The sequence below is a fragment of the Coregonus lavaretus genome (genome assembly GCF_964263955.1).
Source record: "Coregonus lavaretus genome assembly, chromosome: 9".
Classification (NCBI taxonomy): Eukaryota; Metazoa; Chordata; class Actinopteri; order Salmoniformes; family Salmonidae; genus Coregonus; species Coregonus lavaretus.
The window spans coordinates 26330275-26345263 of record NC_139996.1 but is presented as its reverse complement, the minus strand read 5'-3'; the positions used below and the strand labels follow the sequence as shown (position 1 = coordinate 26345263).

Genomic DNA, 14989 nt, shown 5'->3' with positions numbered 1-14989 from the left:
AGGTTAAAAATAATCGCGGCCTACTTACTTTACACCAGGGTTCTTCAATTCCGGTCCTGGAGGGCCGAAACACTTCTGTTTTTTATTTCTACCTGGTAGTTAATTGCACTCACCTGGTGTCCCAGGTCTGAATTAGCCCCTGATTAGAAGGAGAGGATGAAAAACAGAGGTGTTTCGGCCCTCCAGGACCGGAATTGAAGAACCCTGCTTTACACCGTCGATTGTAGGCTAGAGTAAGATCTGCAGCAAGGCGTTGGTCTGTAGACAGACAAGTGTATAATAAACGTTGGCTCTGCTGTTGGCCTCGGGAGTTTATAGATTAATCATTTTACAGCTTCTGGCGGTATAGCGAACTTTGCCTTTCCCGTTTAAAATGGCGCTTCTCATAATGATCTTCATGTGCATTGAGACATTTTATAGCTTGGGAAAATGTGCAGTTAACACATTTTGATGGAACATTTAGATATCTTTAAATAATATTACTCAATAATGGAATGAAAAGTGCCTGACACAAACACCCCCTGAATTTAGATGTATTTATTGCATTAATAAGAACAGTTTACTTTGACAGGTTTCAACTCCTGTTTTCACATTCTTCAATTTAAGCATTTTTTTTTTTCGTTTTCCAAAGATTTGCATAATAAAACTTACACATGGCCATTCTTACAAAGATATTATAAAACTAGCACACTGTGGAGAATGACTAATCTTAGAAGGGATATTTACACAACATGTTGGTTCATTTGAGTAACAAGGAAAATACTAACTTGTACACCCTAAAAAAAGCAACACAAAACAGTCAACCATACAAGTGGCAAAAAGCGAGCCTCAAAATATAAATGAACAGCTGGATCTCCATTGACAGTTATGTAGACAGAAGTACAGAGACTTCCTCAGCTGTAGTAACTTCCACAGACGTGTAACCAACCATGATCCTGTAAGACTACAAGGTATACAGGCATGCATTCCTTTCAACCTAACACTAGCACACCTGATTCAACATATTTAATGCAAATCAAGACCAGTCAGTTGAATTAGGTGTTGTAGTGCTGGGTTGGAACAAAAGCCTGCGCACCCCAGGACTCTAAGACAAGGCTTGGTAACCACAGGTGTAGACGGTCAGGTGTGTTAAACAAACACACAGGTGTAGACAGTCAGGTGTACTACAGGGCGTTGTACTCAACACACTTTGAGGGGTCTGTGGAGAAGTGTTTCTGGCAGATAGTCATCAACCTTTTCAGTCCCTGTGAAAGAGTAAGTGAGAGAGAGTGTGTGAGTGAGTGAGTGAATGAGAGAGAGAGAACAGGACAGAACAGAGGTTAGGATATTTTCACAGGGAGGCTGAGCAGTCAGCTATCTTACTTCTGCTACTCTATATGGGTTAACCCAGATGTTAGGGGTCATCTTTGATCCAAGTTATATTCAGAGGTTAACACAGAGGTCGGAGGTTCTAACCTGGATGTATTTTCTCTGGGTCTCGTCGTTGAGGACATGGGCCACATGTTTGGAGAAGATCTTCTCTCGCCCCGTACGGGCATGGATGCCCACCATGGTCACCCCGATGGGCCAGGGGGCGTTACCAATGGCCATCTGCAGGTACGCATCGTTCGCCTGGAACAGACAAGCACAGTTTAAGAACAACCGCCCAATCATACTAGACAACACAAAACACCCAATATAAGCATCAACAGGTAGAAAACAAGTTCAATACCTTTACATATTCTCTCTGCAGCATGAATTTAATGATGTCTGTGATTGATTCTTTGATGTCTGCGGGCAAACTCTAAAAAATGTAAAAAGAACTACAATAAAAGAAGACCATATCCACCACAGTCATCACATAGCAGTACCATATTAATGGACATCATTTCGCAGAGGGTAGTTCTCTGAGGTGAACACAGACCTTCTTGCGTAGCTTCCGGAATAGCGGTTTGAGGTAGGACTCAGTCTGTTTCTGGGTGGCACTGGCCAGCTTGCCCTGGACGCTGCGCTTCACGTGGTCCTCTCGACCATTCAGGTCCTTCGCCCAGACTCCCAGCAGGAACTACAGACCACAACACAACCACATATGAACACAACAAACTATATCCACAACTGCCTAGAAACTACTGACCATAACAGAACCATGTTATCACACAAACATTTAAACATCATTTTTAAAATCTCCATCACAGCATTACTCTTTGCGCTACAATAAATAATTACAACACTGGAGAGAGATCACATCAGCAATTGTTGAATTTGCAAAACACTCTCCCTGAAGCAAAAAGCAGAGCATGGCGCTCTCGGTCTCACCCTAAGGACTTTGTCGATGACATCCTGGTCCCCATTGTCATCTCCCTTTCCAAGAGATTTACCCAGAGCCTGTAGGACAACAACAAATACCAAACAAGAGGACAAAGGGAATACAGTGTCCTTATGATGCATTGACACATAGGACTTTGTTTGGACTGTGATAGAAGAGGGACATTAAGCACTTTTTATTTACAATTGTGGATTTAAAATGTAGACCTTAAACCCTGAGTTAAGGACAAATATAGTGGCTAGTGACACCCCAGTCTCTGTGTACCTCCAGCTCCTCGATGGTGGTGTCTGCCTCGTGTACTCTTAGGTCGAATTGTGTGTCCACCTCCCCCGGCTCCCCAGTGCCCCCTACGATCTCATTCAGGTACTGTGCGTCAATCTTATCCATGGCTGCTTTCAGGTCGTTCCTCAAACCCTGCCCAGAGAATACACAGTAACACAGGTGATCAGTCAGTGCTTTATCTATACATCACAGGTTGTCAGTGCCCGAAAGGTCATCCATAATATTCTGGGCTAGCATGTACACAACAGTACAATACAAGGGACAATAAGAGGTGGGTGCTTAAAAGTCACTGTGTCAAACTCTTCTTTAACCTTACAAAAACAATATAAAACCCACCACAAAAACAAAGGGCAAGTTCCCACCACCACCCCAGTACCCTGCCTCATAAAACAGTGACAGGACATTACCTTGTTGACTTCCGGGGCGAGAATCTCGATCTTCCTGAGCCTCTGGAAGGCCTCATAGTCTGACTCTGCAAACAGACGCACCGGTTCCCCTCGCTCCCTCAGTCGCCGGATCACCTGGACAAACAAACACATAAACAAGCACGTCTCCTCCCTGTTCATACCTACTGAACAGAACCCAGGAGGCTTGACACAATAAAACCAGCTCTGATTGGCTGACTCACCTCCTGCCGGGAGAGCGACATTGGCAGCTTCTCCTCAGTCAGCTCCAGCTCTAATGTGGTATTGGACGAGGTGGAGGGATCTGCCTTTTCCTCTTTCTTCTCCAGCTTTGAGATAACACAGAGGTAAAGGGAGAGAGAGAGAGGAGTGGGTTAGTTTCCTGTTTTCTCTGTTGTCACTGCTATAGAGTACCACAGTACGAGTCATAATACCCATAAAACCTAGCGTTTAAAACAGGGAAACGGTTCCAATCGTTTCCCACAATTATTCCCATAGGGGTTTTAGGAACACTTAAAATAAGGGCTGTTTTTCATGTGGGCTTACCCTGGCGTGGTGTTTTGATAACCATGTAAATCTTTCTATGACAAGGTGAATGTATTTACCCCCCAAAAAATGAAATGCTAATTAGCTGCTAATGTGGTTATCATAAAGAGCTACGAATGCCATGATCTGGACGAGACTGCCAAATCGAGGCAAAGGTAAGAATCTCTGGATTAACTATCTAATATTAGCTAAATGTAGTACTGAATAAATTGGTTAAATTTCTTTACAAATTCTATGAACTGTCTTGTGCAAGTTTTAAATTGACACAATACCCATTAGCAAAGGTGTCAGCTAGAGATTACTTGCAGGAGCATGTTGTTTTGCATTATGTCTACTTTGATGCTAATTATTGAATCTGAGTAAATAGACTGATATATTGATAAATGGTTATAAAAAAATAAATCCTATGGGAAAAACGATTGGAACCATTTCCGTTTGACTGCTAGGTTTTATGACACCTCCACTGTGGGGCTCTAGAGGCTAAACTCAGAGGTCTCCATTACTATTGGCTCTCACCAGAGATCTATATATTCACAATAAAAAGATGCTAATGTCTTCGTCCTAACAATGGGAGTTGTCGCAAAGGCAGGCGACAAGCTTAGGTCAAAAATAAGCCCATAGACACGCATTGGTCTTATTTTGGACAGATTCTGGCGAGAGTTACACCTCTTGCGTCACCTCTCTCTCTGCCCTCACTGCTGGTGCAATTTTTAATCATCATGTTTCTTATAATCATCCTCATTAACATCACTAAAGGCTAAAATGCCAGCAGAAGCAGTAGAGCGTGCTCTCTCAGTACTGTCATGCAGAGACATTGTCCATTGCTGCTGACTCACCTGGGACCAGCAGTTTCTTCCAAATCAAACCAATACTATAAACAGAAAGACTGCTGGTATAGAAATCCACCATACCATTTTAAAGCAGCATGACCATAAGGAAAAAAACACTGTTGCATGTAGACCATCTTCATGGCCATTAAAAATCATGTGTACCGACATTAAACCACTGCAAAGTATAGCAATTTCATCTTTCAGATATACTGACGGGTCATGCTTTTAGAAGCACATGCATCTTTTCACCTTTAGATTGTGCTCCCCATAGAAACACAACCTAAAAAATATATATACAGTGGGGAGAACAAGTATTTGATACACTGCCGATTTTGTAGGTTTTCCTACTTACAAAGCATTCAGAGGTCTGTAATTTTTATCATAGGTACACTTCAATTGTGAGAGACGGAATCTAAAACAAAAATCCAGAAAATCACATTGTATGATTTTTAAGTAATTAATTTGCATTTTATTGCATGACATAAGTATTTGATACATCAGAAAAGCAGAACTTAATATTTGGTACAGAAACCTTTGTTTGCAATTACAGAGATAATTCGTTTCCTGTAGGTCTTGACCAGGTTTGCACACACTGCAGCAGGGATTTTAGCCCACTCCACCATACAGACCTTCTCCAGATCCTTCAGGTTTCGGGGCTTTCGCTGGGCAATACGGACTTTCAGCTCCCTCCAAAAGTGTTCTATTGGGTTCAGGTCTGGAGACTGGCTAGGCCACTCCAGGACCTTGAGATGCTTCTTACGGAGCCACTCCTTAGTTGCCCTGGCTGTGTGTTTCGGGTCGTTGTCATGCTGGAAGACCCAGCCACGACCCATCTTCAATGCTCTTACTGAGGGAAGGAGGTTGTTGGCCAAGATCTCGCGATACATGGCCCCATCCATCCTCCCCTCAATACGGTGCAGTCGTCCTGTCCCCTTTGCAGAAAAGCATCCCCAAAGAATGATGTTTCCACCTCCATGCTTCACGGTTGGGATGGTGTTCTTGGGGTTGTACTCATCCTTCTTCTTCCTCCAAACACGGCGAGTGGAGTTTAGACCAAAAAGCTCTATTTTTGTCTCATCAGACCCCATGACCTTCTCCCATTCCTCCCCTTGATCATCCAGATGGTCATTGGCCAACTTCAGACGGGCCTGGACATGCGCTGGATTGAGCAGGGGGACCTTGCGTGCGCTGCAGGATTTTAATCCATGACGGCGTAGTGTGTTACTAATGATTTTCTTTGAGACTGTGGTCCCAGCTCTCTTCAGGTCATTGACCAGGTCCTGCCGTGTAGTTCTGGGCTGATCCCTCACCTTCCTCATGATCATTGATGCCCCACGAGGTGAGATCTTGCATGGAGCCCCAGACCGAGGGTGATTGACCGTCATCTTGAACTTCTTCTATTTTCTAATAATTGCGCCAACAGTTGTTGCCTTCTCACCAAGCTGCTTGCCTATTGTCCTGTAGCCCATCCCAGCCTTGTGCAGGTCTACAATTTGATCCCTGATGTCCTTACACAGCTCTCTGGTCTTGGCCATTGTGGAGAGGTTGGAGTCTGTTTGATTAAGTGTGTGGACAGGTGTCTTTTATACAGGTAACGAGTTCAAACAGGTGCAGTGTATCAAATACTTGTTCTTCCCACTGTGTGTGTGTGTGTGTGTGTGTGTGTGTGTGTATATATATATATATATATATATATATATATATATATATATACATATATACATACATGAACAAGTATTTGATACACTGCCGATTTTGCAGGTTTTCCTACTTACAAAGCATGTAGAGGTCTGTAATTTTTATCATAGGTACACTTCAACTGTGAGAGACGGAATCTAAAACAAAAATCCAGAAAATCACATTGTATGATTTTTAAGTAATTAATTTGCATTTTATTGCATGACATAAGTATTTGATCACCTACCAACCAGTAAGAATTCCGGCTCTCACAGACCTGTTAGTTTTTCTTTAAGAAGCCCTCCTGTTCTCCACTCATTACCTGTATTAACTGCACCTGTTTGAACTCGTTACCTGTATAAAAGACACCTGTCCACACACTCAATCAAACAGACTCCAACCTCTCCACAATGGCCAAGACCAGAGAGCTGTGTAAGGACATCAGGGATCAAATTGTAGACCTGCACAAGGCTGGGATGGGCTACAGGACAATAGGCAAGCAGCTTGGTGAGAAGGCAACAACTGTTGGCGCAATTATTAGAAAATAGAAGAAGTTCAAGATGACGGTCAATCACCCTCGGTCTGGGGCTCCATGCAAGATCTCACCTCGTGGGGCATCAATGATCATGAGGAAGGTGAGGGATCAGCCCAGAACTACACGGCAGGACCTGGTCAATGACCTGAAGAGAGCTGGGACCACAGTCTCAAAGAAAACCATTAGTAACACACTACGCCGTCATGGATTAAAATCCTGCAGCGCACGCAAGGTCCCCCTGCTCAAGCCAGCGCATGTCCAGGCCCGTCTGAAGTTGGCCAATGACCATCTGGATGATCAAGGGGAGGAATGGGAGAAGGTCATGTGGTCTGATGAGACAAAAATATAGCTTTTTGGTCTAAACTCCACTCGCCGTGTTTGGAGGAAGAAGAAGGATGAGTACAACCCCAAGAACACCATCCCAACCGTGAAGCATGGAGGTGGAAACATCATTCTTTGGGGATGCTTTTCTGCAAAGGGGACAGGACGACTGCCCCGTATTGAGGGGAGGATGGATGGGGCCATGTATCGCGAGATCTTGGCCTACAACCTCCTTCCCTCAGTAAGAGCATTGAAGATGGGTCGTGGCTGGGTCTTCCAGCATGACAACGACCCGAAACACACAGCCAGGGCAACTAAGGAGTGGCTCCGTAAGAAGCATCTCAAGGTCCTGGAGTGGCCTAGCCAGTCTCCAGACCTGAACCCAATAGAAAATCTTTGGAGGGAGCTGAAAGGTGCGACAGCCTCGAAACCTGAAGGATCTGGAGAAGGTCTGTATGGAGGAGTGGGCCAAAATCCCTGCTGCAGTGTGTGCAAACCTGGTCAAGACCTACAGGAAACGTATGATCTCTGTAATTGCAAACAAAGGTTTCTGTACCAAATATTAAGTTCTACTTTTCTGATGTATCAAATACTTATGTCATGCAATAAAATGCAAATTAATTACTTAAAAATCATACAATGTGATTTTCTGGATTTTTGTTTTAGATTCCGTCTCTCACAGTTGAAGTGTATCTATGATAAAAATTCCAGACCTCTACATGCTTTGTAAGTAGGAAAACCTGCAAAATCGGCAGTGTATCAAATACTTGTTCTCCCCACTGTATATATATATATGAAAAAATATTACACAACGAAAGCCCCCAAAATGCACAAAGAATCCAAGTCAGATGCAGGTGCTGCATTTGTAAGCCAAAACCTGTTTTATAGGCACATTTAGAGCTGTATTAGTCAGTTGAATTGAAATGCAGTTCTCTCCCCACACATGAGCGATTCTAAAAAGTAAGGCAAAACCTGCAAACACAAGAACCATGGGGGAAAAAAACTGAAAGTTGTTTCTGGTACAAAGGCCCATATCAAACTTGTTTGAAACATAAGAGGCAAAGCCTGATTAACCCAAAACTTAAAAAAAGCTAAAGGATAAACTGATAAGAGCCTAAACTCATGCTCAACATGGCTATGTCCCAACTCTCCATTCCTTGCCCCCTCTCCTTCCAGACAACTGATCAGTGAAGGGACTGAATACAACCCACACAGCCACACTGTTGTGACTGCAGAACTAGACTGGTTTAAGCAACACAGAAGCTCTAAGCCTATTGGAAGGATGGGTGGCGCAACCACCATATCGTTTAACAGTGCTTACAATCAGCTAACATTGAAGCAGCCTGGAGGAAAGAACTAGGTAAGGGGTTATTTTTGGACTGTATATTGCTAGTTTGCTGCTAGATACGTTTCCTCCATATTTTGCAGACAGGTAGAATTGAAGGGAAGATGCCGAGGAAAGGGGAGCTTTGCAAGATTTTTGGGACACACCACTGCCTACGATCGGTCATCCTCTAAACATGCTCCCTGCCTGCTGCGCCATCATCCCCTACCTGTCTCTCAGGTGCCTCTTTCTGAACCTGCAGGGCAGCGTTCACAAGGTGGGAAGAGAGCACAGTCAACACATGCTACGCAACATCAGAAAAACACACTACCACACAACCCTGTAAGGTGGTCTAGCCGTAGCCTGCACTGTAACTCTGAAAACAAGTCAATGAGGGGAGAAAAAAACACATTATTGTGGAGATTGAACAGACAGTGCAGAGAGAGGAAGGGAATGGAAGAAGGTGGTGGACTACAGAGAGGAAGGGAGAATCTCGAAACAAGGAGTAAGATGAAGTGCACGAGGGAGAGGGAGAAAGAGAGAACAGACAAAGGGCTATAATGGGATACAGCTAGCCTTTGATCATGACTCTCAGTTCCATTACATTACACATAAGAGTCATTGGACGAAGGAGTCTTCTGTACAGGGGTGTTTTGTTAAGAGCCCCGATGCTCGGTCTGAACATTACCACGTATCGCTTGCGGTGCGGTTTTGGAAGAATAAGGACCTTATCTTTCACATCGGTGAGACATTTTCAAAAATCAAAAGGTTGAATTGATACACACTTTTATAGGGTTAGGGTTCCCACACGGTCATCTTTCCATGTTACAGCGCTTGTTTACAGAAAACAGACAAGACGGAGGGACTACATGTGCTAATTGGCTGTCTGCATCTCCGAACACCTGTGTGTAAACAGAAGAAGGTGGCCACAAATGTGTTGTCACTGAAAAATACTGTCGGCTACAACTGTTAAAACCGGTTCAAACAGTACAGTAAGTGTATTTTGATGTGATATGAAAGTTGAGGGATTTGTGTTTCTAGAACCGTACCAATTCATATTTAGATTGAGAAAATGTATAACTAAGGAAGAATTTGTCACTTCTCGCACTGACTTCTCAAACCCCAAACCCCAGAATGGTCTACTAAAGGCATGCTTCAGTTCGGCTGGCGGCTAGCCCCAGTCAACTAGGCGAACCAAACGAGTGTACTCGCATACTCCCTTAAGACCTTCATACTCACATAAGACTGCTTGAAAAACGAGAAAAAACGCAATAGTACTGTTTGTCCATTTTGAGACGCCGTAGCCAGTATACACTTCCTCAAAATCGTCTGAATTAATTAAAGCTAACTCAAGAAATCTGTCATTAATTGAAGTTTTGCCAAGGGTAATCTTAGTCACGCAATTTTATATCTAAGCCATTTGTTGCACTATTTCTCAATGAAAAAATTGGCATGAAAATGAGTAGTCTCATTGAATGACAAAGACTCTCCTGATGAATCCCTACTGTTGACCAATCACCGACGAAGGGGCGTAGACGTCGGGTTGCTTAAAGAAAAAAATGTGTGCCCGAACAACCAAAAATAAAAACCTTACCTAAATCCAAAACTGTCGTCATAACTATTCCGAACTGTTTCGGCTGGGAAGCATGCGGACGTCTTTAGTCTGCTTCGCAAGCGTTCCCGGAAGTCTCGCGATGTTGCGTATCTGGGTTTAGAAACTCTGATATTACCTTGTAGCCACATCTTTTGAAATACTCCTCTTCTTCTTTTCGGGCAAGATCGGCCCGCTTGAAGTATTTCTTTGAATCCTGTGAATAGATTAATTAACACCGCATATCAACAACAAGATGCAATGATGGCAACATTTTAATCTCACAAGTACATTTAATACTTAGTTAACTAACGTTAGTTATGTCAGATGAGCTCTTGAAACTAAGCTAAAATGGCTAGTTTGCGTTAGCTGGCGCAAGCATGCCGCGAACCTCAGAGCCCTATAGCTCTTAATTGTATCATGACGCAGGCTCCCCCCAACTTGTACTTTAAGCTAACGTTAGCTAGCTAGCTACTATTTTCAGTAAACATAATTAAATTCAACTTTCATGTATCTGCCCACGCACGCCAAGCAACCTAACTAGTTATCATTGCCTAGCTAACTAACATAAGCAACGCTAGCTAGCTAAATGTAGCTAGCTGACTAGTGAATGTAACTAGCTAGCAGCTACTCACATCAATAAGATCTTTGTCTTCAATTAGTTTTCTCTTCCTCGCGATTTCAGCTTTTAAGAAATCCATATTAGTTTTCAAATATGTCGTTATTTCTTTAGTCTTCACAGTTCAAATATATAGACTGGAGCAGCTGATCAGCTGTTTGGGAATACGCTAGAAACAATTATTCTCCGATGAGGTTTAACGGCGGTTGGCATCCAATATGTTACATTACCGCCACCTACTAGACTGGAGTACAACTACCCTATACTTTGCTTGAAAAATAAAACAAAAATAAAGAAATACCCTACCATCTAACACTACACTCAAAACTTAAATAATTTAAAATTAAATTATCACCACCATACTCCACTATTTAAATATATGTATTCCTACCTCATGCCCTCAACCTGAAATGATGGGACATCACCACTTAACACACCCTGTAACTCTTCTGATGTGAAGTCTCACACCCAAATTGCTGGAAACAATCTGACCAGGACATGAATAAGAATTCCTCCAACGTGAATAGACACGTCATGACCTTCAAAATAAAAGCAATTGGACTAAGGGTGTGAACTATGGGAAGTAATGGCTGTCTTTAGAAGACAAATAGACTACACTTGACTTTTATTCTTATATGTGAACAATGAAGTAGCTACATTGTAACAATAATAACAATGGCTACATTTTGGAGAACAGGGAGAGCAAACAAGGCACAAAAAACATAATTTAATATAATAGAATTACATGTCAGATAGCCTACAGATACAAACCTGCTCTGGCTATTCTCCCTCAATCACAATAATCCACTTAATGTGGAAGGAGTTTGAAACAGGTTTTGTTCATGCTGAGAGTTCAGAAGTGCACTCACTGGATGCACATACGTTTCCCATGCCAATAAAGCCCTTTGAATTGAGAGAGAGAGAGAGAGAGAGAAGAAACGTTCAGTTTAACTTTTCACATGGTTTCACCAAAACTGTTGAAACATAATATAATGATATGGCCCTAAGAAAGTGTTAAGACTTATTAATCAAGTGTTATATATATATATTCTAATTTCTCAATCAACCGATTCATCTTTTCAATTGTTTATGATACAGTTCTCTGGACAACAGTTTGACCCCCCAGTCCAGAATATTAGCTATAGTGACCATCAGGTGGCACAAAGGAATAGATGTGATTAATTTTTAAGTAGGCCTATTAAGTAATTTATTGATTAGTTGAAGAGATTTTAGAGCGTGAAGGTTTGCTGGCACTATAAAATATCCTGAAGAAGGCAAATTTTAACTTTTTGGGTCCGGGGACCCCTTTTGTGATAGCAAATTCATCAAGGATCCCTGGGTCGACCCCTTCATAATAATCAGAGCACAACTCTACTGAGATAAAAATAGCATACAAGGAGTTTAACTATGACTTCTGCAGTGCATGGCCGGATGAACCAAGTCTCGGGCCCTGGGAAGGAACATTTTAAAGGCCCATCTCTTGGCATTGGAGAGAAAATGTAGCACTTTTCAAGCTAATTTCCTTCAATTCTACACATTTTGTCATTGGGCAGAGAAATGTTTTGTTGCACACCTTTAAAGCTAATATCCTGCATTTCTATACATTTTGACATGAGGCAGAGAGAAAACATTGCAGTTTTAAAGCTTAAATTACAGTGCATTTATGTTTTTTTTTTTTTGGGGGGGGGGGGGAATACAAGAAGTATTGAGTTGAAAAATTTATAATTGGTGGAGAACCGTGAATACCAATATCCCTGTGAGCCTCCCAGGTCCATGTTTCTCATGGTTAAGAACATAAATTGTAGATGAATAATATGACATTGTATTGTATTACACATCATAAAAAAAATGAAATGTAAAAAAAGTCCCTGTCCGGTAAGCCAGACAATGGAGAGGCTTGTCTCGTTTAGACAGTCATACAGAAGCGTGGGTGTCAGAGCTGCCTGGACACAAAGTTTGTCCCCTGTGATGACGCGTGTGTGTTCCCCTACAGATGTGTCTCCTGCAGCAGTACAGGCTCCCTGCTGTATGTGTAACTGTAAGAGCACCTTACAGGCCATTCTACAGGAGATACGCACCATGAGGAGGCTAATGCAGACACAGAAAGGTTCCCAGGAGAAGCAAGAGCACACGACCCCTCCCTGGCCGCCTTGCCCTGTCTCCCCAGCCCCATGCCGCAGACCCCGCAAGAGACGCCCCGTTCACAAGGTGGCTCCAATGAGTGCACCCAGTAAGAGGGCAGCTGTTCCCCCTCTCCCCCCATGTTTACCCCTGGAGCCCGGGGGGAGGAGGGAGACGGGGTGCAGAGAGATGGAGAGGCCTGTGCACACCCCTGCCTCACCCGCTACCTCCACCTCACCTGACCTCTCAGTACCAACCCTCTCCATGCAGAACAAGCCCATCCCCAGTGATGAAATGCATCTAGCGGAGGACTACGAGGTGTTTATCCCTAAGGCCCAGCTGGACTCAATCCTGGTCAACTACACACACGCTCTGGCAGCCTGCTCTTCAGGAAGCTGGTAGGTCTTATTAACCTTATCAATGACTTTATTGACTTTGTTCATGTTGATTGACACACCTTCCATCTTGGTCACAGGTGTGCACCTTCTTAGCCGACACCACGCTCGCTAACTCACTGCCCAATGGCAAGAGGAAGAGAGGTCTGAACGACCACAGGAAAGGACTGGACCAGAACATTGTGGGAGCCATTAAAGGTAGAAAAGAGAGAGAGTGAGAGAGAAAGAGAGAGAGAGAGAAAGGGGTGGGGGGAGAGAGAGATGGGGAATAGAGCGAGAGAGAGACAGGTGATGTCTATTTGTTTTGTTGGGTCTTCTGTTAATCTCCCGTGCTCTGTCTAGTGTTTACAGAGGAGTACTGCACAGCTCACAGAATAGAGAAGCTGCCGGGCCCTCGAGACTGGGTCCAGATACTACAGGACCAGATCAAACTGTCCCGCAGACGCTTAAAGAGAGGTAGGGGTGTGTGTATGTGTGTATGTGTTCAGAAGGTGCCTTACTGAAACTGTTGTTTTGTTGACTCCGCAGAGGCTACAGACCCTGAGGACATCTTCAACGAACAGGTACACACAGTCGCTGAACCTGCCTTTCCCCTGCCCCTCCCTCACTTACCCATCTTTCATCCGTCACTGGTTTATGCACTTTGGGTGTAATGGCTCTGTCTTTGGCCTGTATATCATAGTGAGGTCATCCACCTGACATCTGACATTCTCATCTCAAACTCCCAAAATGTCAGCTAATTAGTTTCACACTGTGCTCCTCTCTCTCCTGCTCCTCTCTCTTTCAATTATCTCTTTCACACACACTCCCAAAATGTCAGCTAATTAGTTTCACACTGTGCTCCTCTCTCTCCTGCTCCTCTCTCTTTCAATTATCTCTTTCACACACACTCCCCTTCTCTCTCCTTTGTCTCTCACTCTCTTTCACCAATCCCGCTACTCTCTTTCTCATGTCTCCCATATTTAGGTCTCTCACACTATTTATTTCTCATTCTTTCCCTCTCTCCCTCGCCTTTTCTCTCTTTTGCCCTCTACAACTGTTTCTGTCTTCCATTCCTCTCTTTACCCTGCTCCTTCCCTCCGTCTGTCTATACTGCTCTATTACCTCATGGCTTATCAGTCCAGCAGTTCTGTAACAGTAGGGTGGGGGAAGTGGACACTGTCCAGAGGATTTACTGGACTGGACTGTGTTAAACTGGACTAAGCTCACCACATTTAACAGCAGCTCTCATAGGAGAACAGCAGTACACTGGAGACTAGCAAACGATCTACATTCACTATAGTATCGTAATTAACGCTTTATTGAACAGCTGTATGCTTTTTAACTGTTAAAATAAACTGTGAGGTGACACTTTCCACAGTATCATTTCATTTTCCCCATTTTGTAACGGCCTTACACACCTTTTATTTACGTTTTCTTTAATTTTATTTGTTGTATTTTGATGTGGATTGCTAGCTATGATGATGTCATCTTCTTGCAATAAAATCTCTTCAGCTGTCTGGAGAGAGGGGGGAGAGGGAGTTTCTAACAACAGGTAACACCACACACACACACACACACTTTCGCTTATAATTTGTTTTCGTACATTTCATTCAATAATGTTTTAATTGTAAGCGTAAAAATGTGTCATGTAGGCTGTGACTACAACAAGCCAGCAAGTTTGGTAGAGGTGGGGAAGAATGTGACTGATTGATGCCGGTGCTGCAAACCAACGGCTTGCAATGAAAATGAAACGTACTGTATGTCTATGTTGCTCCACTAACTTCAGTCGTTGTTCCACTTTAGCAAGTCCATTTTGGAAGATGTATTGTTATTTTACAGCTGTGATAAATTTGTATCGTGTTTGTAGATTTTTAAAAAACATGACGCTGACCAAAATGAGTTGGTTAGTGAAATGTAGTTAGCTTCCATGGACTGCTTTTGTGATGCGTGATTTGAAGGAGTCAGGCGCAGGAGGGTAAATCACAGTATACAGAGTTTATTCCATAATCCAGCGTAACCAGTCCAGTGCGCAAAACAGGCGCACTGGAACAAACATG

The 14989-nt window shown here is 43.1% G+C and overlaps 2 protein-coding genes across 2 annotated transcripts; one reads left to right on the top strand and one right to left on the bottom strand.

Moving 5' to 3' along the window:
- Window positions 1–522: 522 nt before the first annotated feature.
- On the bottom strand, window positions 523–10890 carry prpf18 (PRP18 pre-mRNA processing factor 18 homolog (yeast)). Its single transcript, XM_084168913.1, has 10 exons — window positions 10451–10890; window positions 9955–10032; window positions 3216–3320; window positions 2995–3108; window positions 2570–2719; window positions 2296–2364; window positions 1904–2044; window positions 1712–1783; window positions 1456–1611; window positions 523–1244 (listed from the first exon to the last, which is right to left on the bottom strand). The coding sequence occupies exons 1-10, from the start codon at window positions 10514–10516 to the stop codon at window positions 1164–1166; spliced, it is 1032 nt and encodes a 343-aa protein (XP_084025039.1). The 5' UTR covers window positions 10517–10890; the 3' UTR covers window positions 523–1163.
- Window positions 10891–12402: 1512 nt separating this feature from the next.
- Window positions 12403–14643, top strand: LOC311135309 (BEN domain-containing protein 7-like; the record flags this gene model as incomplete). The annotated part of the gene is given in 5 exon segments (XM_084169258.1): window positions 12403–12918; window positions 12921–12953; window positions 13031–13148; window positions 13293–13406; window positions 14585–14643. Coding segments are annotated over 5 exon segments (840 nt in total).
- Window positions 14644–14989: the final 346 nt, after the last annotated feature.

Excerpts from the sequence above, each read along its gene's own strand:
- prpf18 (XM_084168913.1), bottom strand. The coding sequence starts at position 10,516 with ATGGATTTCTTAAAAGCTGAAATCGCGAGGAAGAGAAAACTAATTGAA. Across the intron at positions 3,109-3,215 it reads TGTCGCTCTCCCGGCAGGAG|GTGATCCGGCGACTGAGGGA; the intron begins GTGAGTCAGCCA and ends TTGTTTGTCCAG. Across the intron at positions 1,245-1,455 it reads CCCAGAGAAAATACATCCAG|GGACTGAAAAGGTTGATGAC; the intron begins GTTAGAACCTCC and ends ACTCTTTCACAG.